The sequence below is a fragment of the Rhipicephalus sanguineus genome, chromosome 1 (genome assembly GCF_013339695.2).
Source record: "Rhipicephalus sanguineus isolate Rsan-2018 chromosome 1, BIME_Rsan_1.4, whole genome shotgun sequence".
Lineage (NCBI taxonomy): Eukaryota > Metazoa > Arthropoda > Arachnida > Ixodida > Ixodidae > Rhipicephalus > Rhipicephalus sanguineus.
In genome coordinates, this window is record NC_051176.1 from 289,714,846 (window position 1) to 289,738,196 (window position 23,351).

At 44.4% G+C, this 23,351-nt stretch overlaps 3 protein-coding genes across 3 annotated transcripts in view; 1 reads left to right on the forward strand and 2 right to left on the reverse strand.

Moving 5' to 3' along the window:
• Window positions 1-397, forward strand: part of LOC119379228 (F-box/WD repeat-containing protein 4) — a gene marked incomplete in the record, with an annotated part of 32,273 nt that extends 31,876 nt beyond the window's left edge. Inside the window, 1 exon segment of the mRNA XM_037648459.2 lies at window positions 1-397. Coding sequence (XP_037504387.1) covers window positions 1-127 — 127 coding nt within the window.
• A 7,149-nt stretch (window positions 398-7,546) lies between these two features.
• LOC119379230 (DENN domain-containing protein 10) lies at window positions 7,547-13,753 on the reverse strand. The gene is made up of 7 exons (XM_037648463.2): window positions 13,592-13,753; window positions 13,154-13,359; window positions 12,863-13,091; window positions 12,684-12,795; window positions 9,948-10,156; window positions 9,740-9,834; window positions 7,547-7,827 (listed from the first exon to the last, which is right to left on the reverse strand). The coding sequence occupies exons 1-7, from the start codon at window positions 13,629-13,631 to the stop codon at window positions 7,654-7,656; spliced, it is 1,065 nt and encodes a 354-aa protein (XP_037504391.1). The 5' UTR covers window positions 13,632-13,753; the 3' UTR covers window positions 7,547-7,653.
• A 460-nt stretch (window positions 13,754-14,213) lies between these two features.
• On the reverse strand, window positions 14,214-16,757 carry LOC119379231 (proline-rich protein 36). Its single transcript, XM_037648464.2, has one exon. The coding sequence runs from the start codon at window positions 16,224-16,226 to the stop codon at window positions 14,301-14,303; it is 1,926 nt and encodes a 641-aa protein (XP_037504392.1). The 5' UTR covers window positions 16,227-16,757; the 3' UTR covers window positions 14,214-14,300.
• Window positions 16,758-23,351: the final 6,594 nt, after the last annotated feature.

Here is a 23,351-nt window from a genome sequence, read left to right on the forward strand (position 1 = left end):
TGGCAAACGTAACAGCCCAGTCTATTCATTGGCATTTGACCCATGTTACATGTATGTTGCCCTTGACCGGTCTCTCAACATGCTGTCCTTCACGGGACCTTCGTGGACTCCCCAAGCTGCCACCTAAGTGTTCTAGTCGACCACCTCTCCAAGGACAGCCTCTAGCAGTGCACCAGCAACCAGCGTGCCATGTCCTCTGTTTTTAAAATGCCCGTCCATATGTGCAAGTCATTGCAGTATACTTTTTTTGTTGCCGAGTGAGAGAGGAGTAGGGAGGGGGGGGGGGAGCATTGTTTCTGAGGGCAGGAGGGATTACTGTCATTCATTTGTAACCTTTGAGGTAAACTCCTCAGAGGTTTTTGCTGTTGTCTTCTGAATAAAGCACCACTGCATTACACTCAGTCGTGTAATGAGTTTCTTGAACTACTGGGAAGCAGTTTGTGAACAGGAAAATATTACATAAACCATTGAAGTAATCAACTTGGGTTGCTGTGGAACAAAAGATGAAGCAAACAAGACGTTGGCATGAACTGACCAAGCTTTGGACACAAAATGCTCTCATTTTACAGTTGCAATGAGTCAAACCTAGATTTAAAGATGCTCAGAGAAGCTTCTTGAATAAAAAGCCGCTGTTTCACTCGGAAGGCAAAGTATTTATAACAATATCAAAGTATTGCACAACTGCAGTAAATAGGGCTCATAGTTTCATTCGCCGTGCAATAAATGTTTGCTTGCTTATTGAACTAACAAGCATAGCATCACATGCTCATAGACGGGCATGAATATATCTTGCTCAATGACAATGAACACTGGCTGTCACAGTGCTGCCATGATGAGTTCCAGCAGTGAGGAGCGAATGCTTTGTGCTGCCTGTCACTTCACCTTGTCTTGGAAACTTGTAATTATGTGGCCTTCAAAGCTTGACACGCAGGAACGCAGTGCACATAGGTGCACTCATTGCAGACTACCTCCAAGTTAAGGCACGTGGGCTGCATATGCACAGTCATGGCCACGTTAGAGGAGGAGATGTGCGCGCTCCTCCACTAGCATACACTTGATCACGTGACATCCAACATAGCAAGACCAAGAAGACTGCATACATCAAACCGCCATCCTTGTCTGCTGACCATTATTTTAATAAAGCTTTTTCCTCCATCTAGTCATAGACTTCATCTTTCACCCACATATGCAACGCGAGCCATCATGTAGACTGAATATCCCAATAGAAAAGGAAATTCTCTTGCAGTGGTTATATAGTCCCTACTTGATTTTTATTTTTTTCATGTTATAGCACCGTAGCTGACTTTATATGTTGTCATAACAGTACTGCTACCTGAAGCATCAACAGAGAAGTAACACATCACTAGAATAACTGCAAACTGAAATGCTCACACTGAATTCAATAAATTTGTTGGCCAGGTTAGCTGACTAGTTGCCGAGGGGTCAATAAAGCTGTACAAGCAAATTAATCATTTTATACAAAGTAAGCCAAGATATACCAGATTTTACGTCGGACTGCACGATGCGTCAAAGCACATAAAACATTCGCACTAGTAAAAGCTGGCATAATGAAGGCAGGAGACACAACTGTGCGAAATATTGCACTGTATTGTATGCGTGTCCTTGGAGGACACTGCACTTGTCCATGCCCATTGCTCGTACAAGCCCCTTGAGTGGCAAGTGTCCTGGAAAACATTCAACACCACTCCGTTTTCACCTATTTCTAGCAAATACATTTCTTTGTTGTTTTTACCTGGTTTGAGCCAAGGCAAGGGTTGCTTCCTTCTCCCTGCCAAGCAGGCAAATGTCATGGTAGTCGGCACGTTTCATTCGTGGATGGAAGCATAAGGGGGTTCATGGTATAAAACAGGCAGCACCAGCACCCAATGAGAGAACTTGCTCACGTCCACAGCTAGCTACATTAAGCTTGGTTATCCATACAGTACAGTGTTAGCTCAGTTTTTCTAGCTGTCTAATAAATATTACATTTGTATTCCTATGATTCAGCAACCTATATTTAAGCGTTGCTCGAGCCCAGAGGAATACGCTAACGAAAGTTATGTATGATATTCACATCATCACGCCGTGAAGTGCACTTCGTGTCGATAATACTGACGTATGTGCTCTAGCATGAGTGCTGACGTTATGCCAGACCATAAGTCATCCTTTAAAACGACAGTGTTGTCAACGTGCCTGGTAAGCCCACAATGTGCACACAACTACTACAGTTACAAAAACACGATCCACCTCGTAACACTTGGCTCAAAGCCAAAAAAATGCAGCATAGAACTACTCGCTGACTGCTTTGCATGAAACCGATTCTCACGAGGCGTGGGATCTGCCAATTTTTTTATCTACTACCATTTCATTTTACCTTATAATTACTACATTTCAATTCAATTTACCAATAACTTCTCCTACTGCTTTTCTCGCCTTCATACAGTTGTGTTAATTTCCCTGCTCCATATTACGAACTGAACATTTGTCCGACACGATCAAAAAACTTGCAGGGTCCCTTATGCATTCACCCAAGACAAGTCGAAGGTGAAAACCATTCGGTGTGCCTATTTTACCATGAAGGTTATATCATGCGTACACCCCCACAGCCAGACGTATTTTCCCTTTGGAAAAATACGTCTGGCTGTGGCATCGGAGATGATTGAAAAGGCTGATCTCGAGTCCACCTCCATCTGACACTGTGCACCTTCGATTCTGACACGCACAAGTACCTTCTTCAAGGCAGATCAAGACACTTCAATTTATAGTCACTGCCAAGTCGTCGCAGTACGAAATGCTTGTGCGAGGAGTGGTTTTGAAACGTCCGGCCTTTGGCTTCAGAATTTCGACATGGGTCAGGCTGCCTCTCGGACCAGCAGACCTAAGCAATGTGCCAGAATTTTCAACATCCCCTGCGCTGGATACCACAGAACTGACAAAGGCAGCGTTCGTGTGGGCCTCCACAGCTGGCGGAGGAGCTGCTCACCAGTCTCGGTCTTCTGTCGTTGACCGAGACTCGCACGCTGTCACTGACCAAGGCTACCAGAGCATGGTATTGTGTACGAGGCCAAGAAATAGTGTGACGAAATTATACTGAACAAAACCATCGAAACAATTGGGAAGCCCTTGCAAAATTAAGCTAAAAAGAAAATCCATCATTATCCTGGGTGCTAACCTACGATGAAGTGCCTGGAATGGACATCATGCCAAACAGATGTCATTGCACCTCCCAATTAAAATAGCATGCTCAGAGGATTGAACTATGACAACCTAAAACACGTCAATGCTAGTATGTGTAGTGACGACTGTTTTCGTTGTTGGAGGAATGGCAACATGAACAGTGTTGCTGCTTCCAGAGCATACCAAGCAGCTATCCATCCTTCATGGTAACATTAAATAACTGCATGTGTTGTACCATCAAGCAGTAGTGTTGAACAATGCATAAATTTCCTGTATATTATTTGCTGTACAACCAACTTACTTTTTCATGTTCGGTTGGTGAAAAGATAATTTTTTTTTTTTTTTTGCAAAAGCCAGTAGTATTGTTCATATTCAAAAATATTTGATTCAATTCGCACTTGAAGTTGAAACTTTTGGTATTCACACACCCCTATTATTGCCTTCTCGAGCTTTCTTGTTCTCCAAGCTTTTGCCTCATGCTAGTACTGGCAATATGCAATGGACTGTACAGCATTAGAGACAGCGATAAGTTGCCAATCATGAGTTGGGAATGCTTGCCATAAGCATACCATCCCAGCCTTTTAAGAGCGGAGCTCTTTAGGCTTTTCCTTGCACCGGGTAGTGCGAACAGAAACTATCATCATTATGAATCGGCACGCGCTCTCTTGGTCCTCTTCATCTTCTGCTTTGCTCACAAAACACATGCGCCGATTTCTCCAACGCATGATGGAATAACTCTGATGGGTGAGAGCACGAGTACAGAGAGAGGGAAAGAGAAATTCTTGGCGAAAAAAAATTTCTTGGCGAGGTGGGATTCAAACCCGCACACCCACGATCGGAAAGCAAGCATCCTAACCCACAACCGCCTGGGCGTGCGCACCGATGATCCAGGCGGCTGAGCCTAGCCACTTGGCTTATCCAGGCATGCTAGCAGAGCATAGCATAGCCTTGTACAGTATAGTGTAGCAAGGGGGTGGGAAAGGGAAGTGAGGGTGAGGAGGAGGGTGGAAGAGAATAGAGCATAGAAAGAAAGAGAGGAAGAAAGGGAAGCAAAGACAAAGACAGAAGCGTACCATAGGAAGAAAGAAAGGGAAGAAAGACAGAAAGAAATACAGAGAAAAAGATAGAAAGAAAGAGGAAGCAAGAAATAGAGAAAGAAGGGCAAGAAAGAGAAAGAAAGCAAGAAAGACAAAGAAATTCATAGAAGAAAGAAAGAAATAGAAATAGACAAAAAATACGTAAAAAACAGAAATGAGAGAAAAAGAAAGAAACAGGAAGAAAGAACGAGAAAAACAAAGAAGGCCACTTAGCTACACACTTTCTTCAGGCTTGGCGCCCCTAGTGCGAAGCTGCCTGAATTTTTTTTTCTGAGATTTTTTTTTTTTACATTAGTAAGGTTGCCGTTAGTAATTGACCTAGATATACATAGTATATTGTATAAATTCTAGGGTCTGGTTGCTGAAGAGCATGATGCCGCCTGTAAACTAAGTTGCCTAGATATCCTTCATTAGTCTTTATTCCTGTTTCTTCCCAATCTAGTCATTGAATACTTCTTCTAAGCTCAGAGTGAACAACATCCGAGAGATTGTAACTCCTTGCCTGACCCCTTCCACAATCAGAATTTTCCTGCTTTTCTTATGGAAAAGCAGCTAGGGTAGCTGTGGAACCTTTGTAGATGTTGGCTGGGGTGTTCACTTATCTTTCATGCTGAAACTGCTGCCCTCTGCTGCGACTTGTTTTTTGCACCATTAGCCCAGCCACTCCAAGGAAAACAGAAAGCGAAGACATGCTGCAGCAAAACACTACCGATATGCTGCCAAAATTGGGGCGGTCAAGGAATGCTGGCTCTTGCAATAAGGAGAAGAAAAAAATCAATTTTTTTTAGAATAGTGTTTCTCAAAAGACAAGCTATACTCAGACTGAAAAAAAGCACTAAAAATGGGCGCTTTCATGCCATGCTGCTCCTGAATGATGCTTGCTGCAGCAGTAGACATGCAGGTTATATCCCTTGTGGCTACTAATAATCTAACAAGAACATTTCAATATCTTGTGTTACATGCAGTTCAATATTAGCTTTAGTTTTTTTTTTGTTTGCATTTTCTCAAAGCCTTAAGCTTTTGTATGCTTCCATATTGCTAGCGAACACGCACAAAGGACGGCATAGAAAGAGACGGGACAACCGCTAGACTTCAACTGATTTTTTAATCGACATGAAGGGCACAATACATTTGTTTGCGCACACGCAGGTGCCACGTCACAGATAAAGTTTATCCACCAAAAGAAAAAGAAAAGAAATTCTCCGCCGCCTATCGATACCGCCAGTTCGCACGTGGTTTCTTCTTACACATCTGTGTAACAAATGTAAACAAATGTATTGTGCCCTTCATGTCGATTAAAAAATCAGTTGAAGTCTAGCGGTTGTCCTGTCTCTCTCTATGTCGTCCTTTGTGCGTGTTCGCTAGCAATATGGAAGCATACAATCAATACCAACTAGCCCAGCTTAATGCATTAACTGAAACTTTTGCTTTTTGCAACCTTTCCAGAGTGATTTCTCAGTATTCGGAGCACCTACATTTGTAATTCTTGTTGCAGTGACGAGTTACATGAAAAGTGTCCAGTGATAGGAGCAGATTTTTGTATTTAATTTTTTTTATTGTACTTCATTAAACAATTAGCTAGGCACGTTTTGAAAAGAAAGCTTTGATGTGCTGCATAATTGTTAATATTTCTCATATCTAAAAGGTATTCCACCACTGTGAAGCTTATGTTTCCTAGTATACAGCTATGACCCTAAAGCAAGATTTTGGCGAGTAGTTTTTGCGATGAGAAAAATTTCAAATTTATTAGCTAACTTTGAAACTAACTGACATATTTTAAAAATACTTGCACATATGGAATCAGCTAAGAAAACTGAAGACTGTGCAGTTTCATTAAATTTGGTAAAGGACATCTTAATGAAATTTAAAAGATGTGTGCCACCAAACTTTTTTATTTGCCATGGATACTTCACTTGGACATTAAAGTGAGTAAACTTTTAAGAAATTAATAATTTACAGCTTCCATCTGTTTCTAGCAGAAAATGGTGCTTTCATTCTTCACACAACAGTGAAGTGTTTATCACAATTGGATAGGATAAGTCAGCTTGTCTGCAAGCCTCTGCAATGGCCCAACTTTTGCATGAAGGCAGCCTCACAGTGAGTGCCCATCAGTGGAATACCGAGATTTTCCACTCCCACAGTTCCTTTATTTATGCATTCATAAACACATGGGCTTACAGATGAATGTCTAATGTGTTTATGTTCGTATGGTAGCTCGGTCAATGTTACACATTGCAAAAGCACCACGAGATCACTATCTAGTTTCCCGGCCATCACTGTACCTTCACTGAAATTGGACACAAAAAAATTCTGGCTCACTAACACCTGTCCTATAAGTTATAATGTGGACTTGCGAAAAAAGAACAGTAACAGTCAAGCTTCCCTTTTCCTCTAAGAGCAATTTCATTAAGCTACAAAATGGTCTTATTCCATCCTACCTGCATGTTCACACCAGCTGTGGAAAAACCCACGATTACAAAAGCACACCAATCCAACTTATCGCTAATTTATGACGCAAATACACTTTGAGAGGTGTCGGTAAGGAGTGATTTACTTATCCTTTGGCAGGAAGACGACAGGCAGACAAGTATGGATGTTCGGGAGGAAAGCATGCAGTGAAAAAGGCCAATAAAGAGTACACATAAAGTGAAAAAGACTTGAAAAAGATTTGGGGGATTTTGAACAAGATTTGCATAATAATACATGGTAGTCTGGGACTTTATTTCTATTTGGTACCACAGGGATTGACTGCAGTCTGGGGAGTGCTGTTAGCAATAAATGAGTCTAGGGTCCTATGGAAGGTGTGAAGAATCGGAGGGGGTTCTGAAAGTACTTTAAAGCAGCAGAACGGAAAAGTAGAAGTGAGGGCTGTGAATGTTGAAGCATTTGATGGGGCTACATGAGCACTTCAAGCTCCAATAGTGGCCTGGGATGGCAAAGATAGACCTTTTTTTCTACTGAAGCATTGGAGTTGCGTCAGTTTATCTGTAAACAAATGCATCATACTGCAGTGGATTTGTATGCATAAATATAGTTATGCAGATGAATTCGGAGCTTTGTGGCCACATTAATTTGACGTCACTAGGTATAAAAATGAGTAATCATTCGTGTAACAGTACAAGATGGCGGCACCCATGAATCAAGGATAAAAAGAGAATCTAGCAAAATCTTTGTGTATTTCAAGGCGTTGCTAACTCATTTAGAATAAATAGCATTAAAAAAAGCACCTTATGTACAACAGCTATTATGCCACAGTGACAATATTCAGAGAATTAGAATAACAGCTCCACCAGCACATTTAATAAATGATTAATGTTATAGGAATCAGCGATGAGCCCACATGCATGGTCATTGCATGCTGTGCCTCTCCAAGAGTTGATCATGCGTCCACCAGTCCTTCAGCTACTGCCAAGTTCCAGTAAAAATTTTCAAGCGCAGGCGCTAGCTTGAGTCCCTGCAGTTTTGCAAAGCTGACCACTGGCTTGCCACTTGTGCCAGGAGCCATAGCACTCTTCATGTTGAGCAACAATTCCTCTGTCTTCGCTGCAATGTCCTGCAAGTGTTGCACAGCTGTTTGTAAGTCACCTCTTACAGATGTCATATCAAGCATTGCAAAGAGGTGTTAAATAGCTCTCTGATTGGTAGAATATATTTACAACGGCACAAAAGCTGCTTTGCTGTACAGTGCACAATGTCTTAACTAAGTATGCCCCTACATTAAAAGGCTGGCAAGGAGACGAGTACCTCAGGCTCTAACAAAAATATTACTAGTTCAGTGTAGTTGCTACTGAGCCTCCATCTGCTTTTAAAAAGGAAGCTACTGAGACACTGAAAGAAAGTCAAGCTTCCAAAATGACAAATGCAGCGCCAGTGCAAAGACCAGAGCTTCTGTAAGTGGGTGAATGATGTAAATGTTAAAAAAAAAATGGCACCAACCACCAATTTCGAAATAATACAGAACCAGCTTCCACTAATATATTCCCCCTAACAATAATGATATAAGTGTTTCCAATTAGTAATAACGAAAGGCAAACTATACTGCATTTAGAAACTAAACGATATGCAACCTGGCCACTTTCAGTGAACATCTCTACAAAACAATTTCACTGATGCTCTTTCAGAACATCTTCCATTTTAGGCTTCATTTTTACTAGCATAAAATGCTGGTTGGAAAGCGCGAACATCAACACACTTTTACACTATTCGCCCCGAGATCGTTGAGTGGCACCCTCTCGCGTGTGACATCAGCAGGAGGACTCGGGTGCTGCTCTTCGTGCACGCACTTGCTACATGAAGGCTGCTCGACGCTGCCAACCAGTCTGTTCTGCTCGAGTTATTGAAACATTAGTAGTCAAGTTCATGAAACAATTTGCACTGAATGTTCAAGCAAAATGGTCCTGAAATCGAGTGGAGTTGCTGTCAGGAGCACGTTAAAAGTCGATTGCTCCTGGTGTCGTCTGCTAGCCATGAATTTGTACATCTGCATGTATGGCGTGGATTTCTTTTCCTGACTGTTCTATGGCCGTGGTGCACTAAAAATGACTTGCCGGCCCACTTTCGATCACTAACTTCAGTGTTTGGGCTTCGGCTTCCGTGTCTGCGTTATAGCAAAATGTACGTATGCAGCATGCTGCACATGTTCGGTTGCCAAGCCTGCTCTGTTTTAAGCACACTACAAACGACGTGCGATGTCATTCAAATAAATTAAGTGATCGTTACAGGCAACAACCTTTGATTAGATCCAAGTTTTCAGCAGTGCACAAGAACTGTCCACCACAATGCTTTAAATAAAACCGAATCTACCAAAATCAGCTAACACAACTTTTTGAATTATGTCAAATTGAAGGTTCACATTAAAGGGGCCATGACACCCAATTTTTTAGCATAATCTGTGTTATGTGGATTAATCCTTGTGCATTCACAAATAAGCTGGCGAAATTTTAGCGCATTTGGTCGAGCACTTAATTTATAATCGAATATTTTTATAAACGCGCAAGCGGCCCGAGAGTCAGGCAACATTTGTGCACTCGCGAGCCGTGACATAACAAGCAGCTAGCTGTGCAAGCGTCTGCATTGCGGCGAACGATATTGTTCCGGGGTCAGCTGCATGTGATATCGAGATATTTTAGCTTTCTTCAGCTTGGCACTGAAATCAAAAGATTTGCAGCGGCTCAAACTTTGGTAGAAGACGACGGCTCCGTTCCGTGCTGCACATGACGTCACACGCGCCATGACAAAATGGCGGTCGCCGGCGGGGGGCAGAGTTTACAGCCGGCGACTTCTAGGGCTTGTTTTGCACTGAAATATTCTTTTACGGCCCACTTTTGAAATTTGTATAGGCATAATAAACCCTCTACTTCCAATTTTCGCTGAAAACCACAAATCTTTGGGCAACCATATCATGGCCCCTTTAACCCTCTGGACATGTATAGTACAAGCATGCATGCACAAATAATGTTACCTACCTGCACGACATCCTGGTCAGATAAATTGTCATTATCTGCCTGTCGCACCATGAACATAGCAATTTCTTTGTGCATCTTGCTCATCTGGAAGGCCTCTGTAGGAAACAACAGAAATGACACACGATGACAGGAAAGCCATCCTACAGAGTGAAAACGCTAGGAAAATGTAGCTGTAATAGCCACTCTGCAGCCTCTACACATCACATACCTTTTGAATGTGGTGCCACAGTAATTTCAATGGCAGCCAAGTTGACGAAGACATCATACAGTTCTAAGCGGCCTTCAACACTGGCATCACGAAATCCTGCCAAGTAATGTGGCATCTCCGAGAGCTCAGCCACTTCAGCAGGAGTCAGCTCCATAAAAGGAAAGAAATACTCCCACTGTGGTTTGTGCGTGCTCAAAGCAGTCAAGGCCCTGGAAACCAATAGATAAAAAGTATCCCCTCAACATTATGCATTCTATTCGAAAAGTGCAACTTGTGGCCTACCTCTGCCTAGCATGCATAAACTCTTGACCCACCATGCAAATTCTATGCAGCAACCAGACTTGTCACAGGACTCCAATATCGATTACGAGCAGAATCCCAAGAAAGAAGCATGGTAAGGAAATGTGCTTAGCAAATCCTTACCGTTAATCTAAAAATACCTTTATTCCTAAATAGCTTTTGCTGCCACAAAATAACTATCAATCTACTGTTGGATTCCATATGAGCTGCAAGGCAGTCCCCGTGGTTGAAAGGATCCCAAGCCTGCACGACAACACCGGCAAAACACTAAATGGGCTTACGAGATGCCAGCAATAAAAACGGTGCTTAGTTCACGCCACTTCGACCCCGTGTAACATGTTGCAGCTTATATAGCAAGCGAGAGTACCTGGGCATGTGAAGCCTCACAATGGTACTTTTTGACAAGGAGCCTTGTCTATCTTAAAGCGGCACTGCCATACCTATCTCTGCTTTATCTTGCCTGCATCTCAGTCTTTTTCAACACCTTGTTGTCACCACAGCGTTTCTGTCAACCAGTGAACTTTAAAATTTCTAGGAATCCCACAAACAAGACACATAGAAATAGTAATAGCACAATCATTTTAGTTATCTTTCTCTCTTTTTTAAAGTTGGCCCAGCTGCATACCTTTTGTGGAATACATATGCACTTTATTAGCAATAAACTACCTTTACACACATTTCTTTTTATAACCTCTCTACATGTACAGGGGTGGTCAAAAGTTCCCAGGCCGCAACGCCCGGCCGAGGAGCAGCAGGTCGCTGCTATCGGGGCGCTATCATCGCAATCACTCCTTGGCGCACGCTGGCGTCGAGCGTGTGCATGAAGGGGGGGGGGGGGGGGGGAGTGCATCGCTCTCCCTTTTTTGCTCTCCTTGATAAGAAAGCGACGTATAAACTTGGTGCGTCATGTTCCCTTACTGTCCGCTCTTCGATGTTTCACTACTGTGCAGCGTGTAACGAGGCGGCAGTCTTCCGGAAAACTGACGCATCATCATTGCAGCCACATTTAGCTAGGCACCATATACATTACCGTGGTTTTCGGCTCCGTGGATAACAATATCGTGCGTTTAACTTTCCATTGGCACTGCGGTGGTTCGATCAGCCGTCTGCGCAGGCCAATTCGCTGCATACGAGCATGGTCGAAGCCCGAAATGTATTCAGAAGAGCTCGTGTTTGTGCTAGTTGGAACACTTTAGTGGAATAAGCAGCGCTGCACAGTAGTAGTTTATACCTAGCTTCTTATGACAGAGAGCAACAAAGAGAGAGGGATACACCCCCTCCCTCCACGCACACGCTGGACGCCAGCGTGCGCCAAGGCGTGATTGCGATGGCAGCGCCCCGATAGTAGCGAGCTGCTGCTCCGCGGCCGGGCGTTGCGGCCTGAGAACTTTTGACCATCCCTGTACATATATTTTGTTTATCATGTTTTTGTTTTTTTCATGTATTGTAACCCTGCGAATACCCGGGTAGGTGGTTGCAGAACCAATAAATAAATAAATAAATAAATAAATAATATGGACCTCAGAAACTGACAAGCAACACACAGGTGCCATAATTTTTCTCGCATGCATTCTGGCAACCTTGCATCACTCCAATACCCTCTAAACTTTTTTTGTGATTAAAGTATATTTTTCATAAAACTTGCCACAACCTTTGCAAAGCTCTAGAAACAGTCGAGTGAACTTTACGAAAAATTCTGGAGATTTGGAAGCTGTGCAGCAGTGTCAGGGTGCATGCCACATCATAATTTATGATGGTTGTCAATTGGTGCACTTTTGATTGCAAAGGAACCCAACTAGGATTTAACTTCTCAGTCACAACTGGATCATTTGCACAAGCTGCAGAAAGGAGCCAATCACAATCGAGCAAAATGGCCCAGAGTGAGCTCAACCGTAATCAAAAACAGCCGTGTGACACCAGCACCATACAGAACCCACTGATGATTGTTTTAACAGCTGAACAAAGAAAAATAACAGATTGAGAAAAAAAGGGGGGTGGGGGTGGCATGGTTGCTCATAAAAAGAAGGAACCTTTGAGCACTACACATGCGGCACTAGACCTGCGTGTTTCTCTTAGCAATGTCAAGGGACACTGGAGGAACACAAATATATTGGTAAACTGGCAATGTATTTCAAAACTCCTATCCCGGTGATATGGCAAAATTTTCTTTTGCGCAAGTCTACCTAATTTTCTTTGTTCTACAAATAGAATTCCTACTCCACAAACCATGCACACAAAAATTTTGTTCTTTAAATTTCTGAAGTGCAAGTTTCTACTCCTGCTTCAAACTTCTGATGGGCATTCTAACACGGACATCATGTTTCAAACAACTGCATAAGTTCTCTGCTGTTGCTCTGAAGGAGGTAGAAATGTGCCCGAGCATGCTTGACATTAAAGTTGTATAAATGCGAAGGCTGGCAAAAGTGTTTCACTCACCTGACGTAGTTAAGCAAAATGTTGAGTTTATGATGGTAGACAATCACCCTCTTTTTCAGGATGATTGCAGTGTAGATGATTATCGTCTCCAGACCAAACATTTTTATGATATCTACAGCAGGAAAGGCATTCGTGTTTATTGTTGAAGCCGCTGAAACACAAGTTCTCATGCATCTCACCTTTGATTGGCACCTGCGTAAGGCTGCGTTTCCGATCGAAGTTGCTCAACAGAAAAGTTCCGTTTTCTTCGGTCGTGCACGACCCCTTGACGGACACAGACAAAAAAAGCCGCAGCAGCGCTGTAGGGTCTCCGGTCTTGCAGTACACTTTGCTAAGTATTCTCGATAGCGTCTCGTACTTTTCGGGGCTGAAGTCTTTGGCGTGCAACACGAGGACGAAGAGTTTCACCTACGAGCAATAAACGCTCCTTAGAAGGAAGATCTCAAGTTATAGTAATTACAAGGACTTACTCGGCTCAGGTTATCGCTGTCAAAAACTTCTGTCTGGTACATGTAAAACCAATCCCGGTGGTGGTGACAGTACCGGAACCACACTGGCCGTTCACTTGACATGTTGTCGTTCTCCAAGTCGCATTTTGCCAGAAGAAGGGAACGATCTTCCGGCGTAAATGATGGGTAAGACCACGTCCACAACACGTCGTTATTGGTGTCTTTCTCTGGAAGAAGCAATACGACAAAACGAAGCCCTTGGGAGAAGACGCAGGAATGAAGCACGTGCACCATCTCAACCAATTGCAAGATAGTTTCCTTGACTAGTAAACATGGAAAACAAGCAGGCAAAGCCCTTGGTACCTGACACCGCAGGCATGAAGTTGAAATTTCCACCATACCGGTAAATGTGCACAGTTTATCGATAAACACAGGAGTGAATAGCATGTTCTGACTTACCGATCACTCCGACTGCTTTTAAATCATCAACAGCAGCCATGGCACATGATGGGCGTGCACGGTGCACAGCAACACGGTCTGCTACACTTGTTTACAATCTCATTTTGCTTTCTGCCATCTCTGATCTCTGCACAGCTACAACGAATAGACAGGTTACTGTGACCCGACAGAATAAGGTCGCTCTAGAGTGTACTCTAGCAGTGAGGTATATGCTCTGTAGTAGGGTGTCTAGTAGCGCGCCATGTGGCGGCTGTCGGCGCTGCAAAGCGCGCCACTATGGCCACTTGTCAGCAATAAAACAATTTCTAGAATTTAATACAGGACGAATGAAAATCATATTACTCACGCGAAAATATATTGCCCGGGCATTACAATAAAGCGCGAGGCATTGCTTACTACAGCAGGTTCAAGACTCACTCGAGACTTGCGTAAAGAGATGCAGGGTACATGCCTGCTGTAGCATGCAGAACCTAATGTTCGTTATTAACTGGCACGCAGTACATAAATTCACCTGTACTGCACATTGCTGGTACTTTACACAAAACAGATTTCTAGCAAACGTTATATATCAGTGGTTCCTCCCTGTGGTGGGTCAACATTTATAAAAGTAAGGCAATTCCAATAACCATATTTGAAGAAATTTTACTGACATGGAAGCTGTATGTACAAGAGGAATGGTCACACGGGCACATGGGAGAAGGCACCTTGGTCAGTTGAGGAACTTGCGGCAACGGCGGGCACCACATGAACAGGGAATCTTCACATCTTCCTTTGGAAATTTGTAGTCGTAAGTCAGTTCCTCACCCTTGTGAATTTTTCGTAGCGCATATATGATGATGTGCTTCTGACCAAACACTGCAATCACTTTGGAGTAACAGTTGGGGTCACAGGAGTGATTAATGAAACGAGCAGCATTGCCATGGGTTGTGGCATCCACTACTTGGTCCTCATCAATGCGAAACATGTAACAGCCGATGCCTCTGCTCTCATAGAGACGTTCTCGTTTGTCTGTCAACACTGACCTGATCACCTGTCCTGCGTATTCAATCACCATTTCTCCAGCATCAATGTCTCGTTTGGAGTAAAGCCCCCGTCCATGAATTAATGAACGGTAAACACCCACTGTGGCCTTGGCACTGTCTTTGAGGCAGTGGAAGCTGATTATTGTGGCTAGTTCCTTATCCTGTATGTTTCGACGTCTCTGAACACACTCATCGGTCTCTTCATCCTTGCAGTGAAGCTCTGGTGTTGGCGCCTTGCGATGCACTGATGCCAAAAAGTCAAACAGATCATAACTGCTCCGGCGTCTGAAAGGCTGCGTGCGAGCACTGCCCGCATAACAGTATTTTGCCACCTCGTGCCTCTTTTGAAACTTGAACTTTGGTACGCCACTCTCTTCGTCTGAATTAGCTTCAAAGGCATACACATCATGCACTTTGTCAACTGCAAGCTCTTGTGGTGTTGTTGATGGTGGTGGCGTTGTAGGCATTGACACTGGGGCTGGTGTTGTGGGAAGGGAGGGGGGCGCAGAATCTTCAGGTAAACTAACCTCCACAGGGGGAAACTCAATGGTGCTGGACGAGTCGGTGAGCGCGACGCGGGCAGTGTCCGCAGTGCTGGTATTGTCCAAGCTGGACAGAGAGGAAGCAGACAACGGCGGGGAACCGAAACACAGTCGCGTCTCCTCACCATGGCAGAGCGGTAGTTCGGGCTCTGCCCTTAGAGTACTCAACGAAAACCTGGCATCAGGCTCAAACGTTCTTTGCAGGGGCCTCGGCGGCGAAAGTAGGCCCGTTGCTGGTAACGATGGCACAGGGGCGACCGGGGTAGCGGCCTCCTTGGCACGCGCCAAGATAGGTCGAGGTGCGGGAAGGCCCGTCTTGGGGAACGGCAGTGACTTTGGGCTCGTGTACGGTCCACTGGTCGAGAACGGCGCCGGGCTTGTGCTGGTATCCCCATGGAAGCTCTCAAAAGGCGTTGTTGATGGTGCTGCATAGCTGGCTGGCTCAGGTGGTTCCTGCTTGGTTTCCAGCACTGGGTAGACTTTAGGAAATAGCTCTGGCTGCTGTAGAAACTGAGTTCCACTCGTAAGGAAAAGGTCGCTAGAAGGCGCCGAGCCGTAAGATGGGAGTGACTCCGGTGGACTTACGTAGTTCGTATTAGACACAAAAGCGTTGTTCACAAACGATGGGAATGTTGGTTGTTCGGGCGGCTGCAAGCTGAAGGGCAGCAACGGCGGCGCCTGCACAGCCGTGTTGCTCAAAAATGCATAGTGCGAAGGTTGTGGTTGCAAGGACAGCGGGGAGTAGAAGAGCTGCTGCGGTGGAGGCGGCGGTGCCAGGTAGCTCGTGAGATCTGCACTTCGTGGGACCACGAGTGTGCCTCCGGGGACTTGGAACACGTCGTACTTGCTCGGATAGCTCGGAGTACTGCTGAACAGGGTAGGCTGCACGTAGGACATGGTGTAGTTGGTCAGCGGCGGCGCGACCACTCTGTTCAAGTCGACGTTGTTGATGGGGCAGAAGGCAGACGTGTGTAAGGCCATAGCCGCCGGCTGCCCCAGTGGGCCGCCCGCAGGCAGACCCCCGACGGCCGCAGTGCTTTTGGCCAGGATCACTTTCGGACAAGCCATCATGACGGCGGCCAGCACAGGCGAGCGCGGAAGCGCGCGCGCGCGCGGCCACTCGGACGCTGTCGCTACAATGGAGCACGACCCTCGCGGCGCAAGTCCATCTCGTACTGCAGCACTCCGCTTGCTCTGCTTGCAAGCATTTCAAGCAACGTGACCCCACAGCCAGTCTCTACGACCGATACGTCCGCGCTTGCTGGGCAGACCATCGTTTTGCTGCGGAACATCGCAGTCCGAAAGCATGTTCTCATTCATCACAACACCTTACAGAGTGAAGGGTGACAGCTCCCACTTGACCGTCTTGGAGCGCGCGAAGCACAACTGGGGCCACTCGCAGGAAGAGATCTTGGTGCACGCGCGGTTTACTCGTGAATAACGAACAACACGTATTCGCTCACCAATGGAAAAATCTCTCCAATCGATAAGTTTATAAATTACAAGAGGTGAAAGACAGAATTTCAGCTCCCCGCGCAGTGGCGCTGGAATGTCGCTGCCGGCGAGATTTGGCGAGAACAGAGAAACACCTCCCCCCCCATGCCCCCTCCCCCTTTTCCCATCTCTTCGAGCGGCCCCAAACAAGTGCTCTGTGGCTCTGTGCCCAAACACCCCGAACTCAACATAGATGTTCTCTGCCCAAACCACCCGATCGCAGAGGCCCGCTGCTACAGTGAACAAGACAACGGAATGGCGCTGTTTGAGTGGTGGGGTGGTCACAGCGAGCGTCGTTGCTGGGGCAGTTCCTAAACGAAAAAAAAAAAAAAAAAAGGTTGCAGGATGGTGCGCAAGTTACGGTTGACCGCACCGCATCGGGATATCGTGTTGCCGGACTACTTTCAAACGAGGCTGCCAAGTGTGGACGTAATTTAATGCATTGAATTCGTTTGAAATTGCTGATTAGTAATGAGTCGCGACATTTATACAGTGTTATTGTCTGCGTTGTGCAGTTGTAGTGGTTGTAGTAAAACGGCTCACGGACGAAAGAACCGGGGAGACACCAACTGTCTGTCTGTCTCTCCCTGGTTCATTCAGTTAGTGTCTCCGTCATGAAATACCGACAAGCCCACATTGCCACTCTTGTTCTGTGCAAGTTTAAAAAAGTTAGTTGCTGTGTGACTAGGCTTACTTGCCTGCAAGTCCTACCGGCGTTTGTGATGCACAGATTGTTATGGCCTCAGTACCTGAGTCATGTGCTGCTTTCTTTCATTTTTTTCTTCTCCTGCAAGTGTGAGCTAAGCACGCAAGTGCGCACTGTGTTCACACCAGCGTTATTTTATGCATGTGTTATTCCTTAATGTTAGTGGGAGTCTCAATGTCGCCCGGTGCCCTTTGACATCATTGTTTGGCTTGGATAAAGATCATGGTTTCCTTGACATCATTTCTCCACTTGGGCTATTTTCACCTGGGTAGCACTTACGTTTGCCGCAGTACAGTAGTGATATTTACGAAGTACTTCCATTATAGTTTTGCTACAAGTATTTACCTAGCGCTGGACGGAACCCACAAATTAACAAGAAAGGCTCAGATGTTGTAGCCTTCAAGTTGTATATCTCCAGTATAATAGTAATATTTGGTGTTGCCGTATACATATAAATGAGTCTAGGGGCCTTGCAAAAAAATGTCAACCTATTTGACAACCATTTCCAAGTAACATTAGAGTTTACATGTGCATATATGTACAGCCTATCAAAAAATGTAAAGCTAAATCAGCTGTCAGTGTTCGGCAACAAGTCCTTGCTTTCACAAGGCATATGAAGAATAAGTGAAAGTTATATACAGCCTTCTAACTGTGATTAATGCAAGTACTGCCGCAGTGACTGACCGACTCTGCAAACTTGTTGTACAGTAGAGTGAAAATGCTAGTTTATCTTTGGGTGAGGTGGTATGACACCTACATGAGGTGACCAGTGAAATGAAAAGAGGAAGATACAAACCATATTGAAATTACATAGATGCGGTGCTGACAAAGACAGCAAGGTTGACAATTGGGCTAGTTGATAAGGTTCCATTATGGTTAAAGCAGTGCAAAAACACGAAGTTGTGTCTCCTTCTTCGTCCATGTTTTTGCACTGCTTTAACCATAATGACAAAGACAGCTTCATATTAAAAGGTACAAGAGGTTTGTAAACTCAAAAACCCTAACTTTCCCAAGCCCTTGCTTATTCAAGCAGACTTCAGGTGTCTCCTGTCTGAAACTATTTTATTCAGTATGCATTCTAACGCACCATTGACATCACACCTGGGTTTTCTGAAATTTACCAAATTCCTTGACAAGCTGCGATTTTATGTAACCGTGCACTACAATACTGCTCAAGTTCTTGTCCCGTTCCTCATTAATCTTTTTTTCTAATGCGCATCAATGCTACACCTCTACTGGTAGCCTAACTGTACCTCATTTTTTTTTTTTACAAGTAAATCCTGCCTTTTTTTTTGCGATGTCAGGAAACCAACCTTGTCCATCTTACAATACAAAATCGTAGTGTCCTGCCAGCCTGCTGCTGTACAGAATGGAAACAGTGTAACATATAGCTGTTTCTTGTACTTAGTAGCATATAACAGTTCATTAGTTAGTTTATTAGATGTGGTAGCATAGTGGCTAAGGTGTTGTGCTGCTAAGATGCGGGTTCAATTCGATTGGGTTGAAATGCAAAAAACACATGCACACTTGTAAAGTCCACATTTAAGAACCCCAGATTGTCAAAATTAATCCGGAGTTTTTGGATTAATACAGTGTGACCAATATACAGAGAAAAAGCAGGGTAACAAAGCAAGGAAAATATTCTACACATGTTCATTGCTTTAAAGCAGAGAGGAGAGTGAACTTTATTCTCAAGTAAAAACAGGTTCCCCGTGTGGACGTGTCTCAGTATTGGGGTCGTTGCCCAACAAAGGGAGGGTGACGAGAGGTAAGTTAAATGACCCCATAAGTGGGAGAACCAGTCCACTGATACATGGGGAGAATGCATGTCCGTCACGCTGAGGGTGATGGACTGTTGAATCGAAGGGGAGAGAGAGTTAGGAGTGACGGGCAGTTGCTACACATTTTTCATGGCGAAAACTCGCAAGCCAGAGGTGCCATTTCAGGCTTCCGTCACAGATGCAGGTCATGGGCAGACAGTAGCTTCTTGCAGCATGTGTTGCAAGGTCCAGCCTCAAAGGGGCCCTGCAACAATTTTTTAAGCAATCGTCGAATGGCTTCATTAAAAGAGCTTATTGCCTCATGAATCAACTGCCGCAAAAATTTTTAGCATCCATCAAATACGAGTGGAACTACAGGGACTTGTTGCCTGCTTCAAGTGCTTTCTCTCTCCTTTTGTACCAGCGAGTGCGCCGAAAGCTACGCAGGAAGGGGGATTCATCGCAGATCATGACCTTGAGCACTCTCTTTTTTTTCTTCAAACGCGCACTTTACTTTCAGGGTGATCGCCAGCGCATTTGCGGGCACGTGGCGGCATTCTGCGACGGCCACTGCAACTATGCAGATCAGGATGCTCAAATCGGCCAATGGCCGTGGATTTGGGTATATGGCATCATTTCTAGAGAGAAGAGCGGGCGATTTCTAGCTGACTGAGAATTTATTGTAAATTCCAGGTCGCATGCTGCGCTATAATGTTTGGCCCACGTGTTCTCAGGAGCTTGGACTACCGATCGGCAGCGTTTTCTGACCATGCTGAAAAAGTGTTGCAGGGCCTCTTTAAACCTGTTTGGCATCTGCAACTCATTGGATGTCGTGGGATGGTTAACCCTTTGCGGTCCATTATTGGGCCCCTCCCGACAACACAACATGGCTGCAGTGGTCCGTGGTCGGGCACCGTTCAACAAGTTCTTTTGTCATTGAGTCAGGTGCATGTTTTCCGACTTCATTATGCGCCATTTCCTAAAAAGTATACTTTTACTTGTGCTTTGCATTCTTTAGTTTTGGACTGGAACAGACGGAAGGTTAGTAGAGGTTTTGGACTGCAAAGGGTGATTGCTGCTATGTTTACATAATAATAATAATAATTACTGGGGTTTAACATCCCAAAACCACGATATGATTATGAGAGACGCCGTAGTGGAGGGCTCCGGAAATTTCGGCCACCTGGGGTTCTTTAATGTGCACCCAAATCTAAGTACACGGGCCTTAAGCATTTTTGCCTCCATCAGAAAACGCCGCTGCTATGTTTATAGACATTGAGGACTTATTTTGCTCCATTCTTCATGATGACCTGCTTGTAGCCTTGTCCAAACTGTAGTCTTCATGAATACACATGCTTCATGAATACACAGTCAGTTGATTCTCTTAGGGAACTTAAGTTTTACCTGTGAAATGCTGTCAGGTCCGTTAACAGTGACTTCTTTATACAGAAAAAGGGCTTCTGCCAGTGGCGTAGCCAGACATTTTTTTTCAGGAAAGGGAGGTCTTTTTCTTTCACGTTTGCAAAATTACGTCTTGTATGCATTTATTATTTCATCATGATAACCACCCAGTTTGTATGTCCAAAAATGTATAATGGTGCACATTTCCAAATGCTGTCATCATACTTGCATGTAGCACTAAAGCTCCTCTAGCACATGTATATCCCTTTCACCAGTGTAACAACCCCTCACACAATGCCCTTTCCTCGGCCTCTGAGGTACCCTAAGTAAATATAGAGCATGCACCTTTATGGCAATGTCTCATTTCAATGTGAATACATATTTTTTCATAGCACGACTGCAAGTGAAAGCTTTAGCGGCCAAAAATGCACACTATGAATCATTTACTGTACTCCGTTCAGGGCTGGGCAAATATACATTGAAATGGTATCGTGATACGATACAAGATACTCAGAGGCGGTATTTGAGATGCAGACACAAGATACTACAGCAATCACTGTATCTGATACAATACTTATAACATTCTTCGATGCATTCACGAATTCGTTATTATAGATCCAAATAATGTAGCAGTAAACACCTATGCCCAAAAATGTTTGCTTGAAAATTGCTTAACTGCGACAAATTTTGTTTCATTTGAATGAAATGTCTGCTAGAATCTCAAAAGCTGTACCTCTTGCTCAAAGTACATTAATTTAATTCCGAAACGACTTAGCTGCTTAACATGACAGCTCTTTATATACTGCGCTGTCAGCGGTTTTTGCTTGCACTTTTGTAATTGATGGGAGCCGCTGCTCTGTTTGCTGACCAGCTTGGGTTGCCATCTAAATACAAGAATATCATGAAGAAGCCTCTGCACAATGGCGCAGATGCCGGCAAGGAGTTTTACCTTGTCCGTAACTGTATTACTGTTTCACAATACTGGATCACTGGACACGTGTACAGCAGCAGCAACGTTGTTAGCGACATCTTTTGTGATGCATCGAGCATGCATAGAAGACAAAACTTGGCAAGGGTAGATATTTGGCTCTGTTGGTGCGACATATTCATATTGTAAAGCGCTTGTATGTGTGTTACTCCCTGTCCCGTCCTTGCCATTTCAGTACTGCGCTTTACAATATAAAGAGGACATAAAACTGCAATGACCTTTTCATGTTCTATTCATCTGCGGGCGTAAAGCGTTCGTGAACGTACTAACGTGCAATCTTTTAACTTTTTGTTTTTCTACAAGAGAACATGTGCAACCCAGGAACGTCTCAGACATATTGTATGATTGCACGAAGTGTGTCACAGGACAACACCGCTTTTCGCACTATTGCCACTTATATTGCTCTGACTACTTGGCGATTAGTTAAAGTAAAAAAAGTTTAGGAAGGCCTAAAAAGGGAAAACAACTATCTAAGTACAACAGAAAGCGGTTCTGTATCAAACACTCACATTGAATAAGTATATAAACACAATACAGGCGGCACCCGTAAAGTATCGTCACCTTACGTGTTAAGGTAATACCCCTGTCACACGGGGCAACTTAAGTGCACTTTGAGGGAGTGCACTTCGCCGCTAGTGCCATTCGCACGCTGTCACACGGGAACGTTTAGTGACACTCGCTGCAAAGCGCACTTGCCGGCGAGTGCGTTCGCCAAACTCACTTCGCCGAGACGGAGTGTCTAGCCTCGATAGCAGTGGCTCGAAAATAAATAGGTTATTATCCAAAGCCGAGTTCATAGCATTTTTGAACTATCGTTTTCTTTATTAGAAATATTCTTATGCATTAAAACATAATATAATACAAAAAACTACTTTGCTATTCTCGTTCTCGGGCAGTTTACAGCCCTGACCGCCAGGGGCATGCCCAGCGCACGCCGTGCAATGACTGCAGCCGCCGCGTTTGTATGTAAATTTTATTTTAAGGGCTGGTTATAGCTGTAACACAGTATTAATTAAGAAACATTGCCTGAAATAACAAATACCTATTGTGCTACTTAAGTAGCACAATTCTCATTAATAGTTCTCATTAATATTGTGTCTAACAAAGATAAACGAGCCCTTCAAAAATCATCTGCTTTCCTTCATTCATAGCGAGGGTCTCGTTCTGGCAGACTTAATGCCTTCAGGTAGTATGCGAGGGATTATTGGTCAGCTGCCAGCTCGTAAAAAAAGATCACGTGCCACGTGACGCCAACAGGCAAAAAAAGAGTGTTCCACACTCGCCGCCATGGCTGCGACTGGCGCTGACTAACACTCCCAGGTTTAAATCAACATATATACCCCAAAAAGTGGACGGGAGGATGACCGCCGCCGTAGCTCAGTGGTAGAGCATCGGACGCGTTATTCGAAGGTCGCAGGTTCGGTCCCTGCCGGCGGCAAGTCATCTTTTCGTCCACTTTACTTTCTTCACATTTATATTCTAAATACTACAGATAACACCCCCTGTACTTTCCTTGGCGTTATTGTCTGTTAGTTCTCATTAATATTGTGTCTAACAAAGATAAACGAGCCCTTGAAAAATCATCTGCTTTCCTTCATTCATAGCGAGGGTCTCGTTCTGGCAGACTTAATGCCTTCAGGTAGTATGCGAGGGATTATTGGTCAGCTGCCAGCTCGTAAAAAAAGATCACGTGCTACGTGACGCCAACAGGCAAAAAAAGAGTGTTCCACACTCGCCGCCATGGCTGCGACTGGCGCTGACTAACACTCCCAGGTTTAAATCAACATATATACCCCAAAAAGTGGACGGGAGGATGACCGCCGCCGTAGCTCAGTGGTAGAGCATCG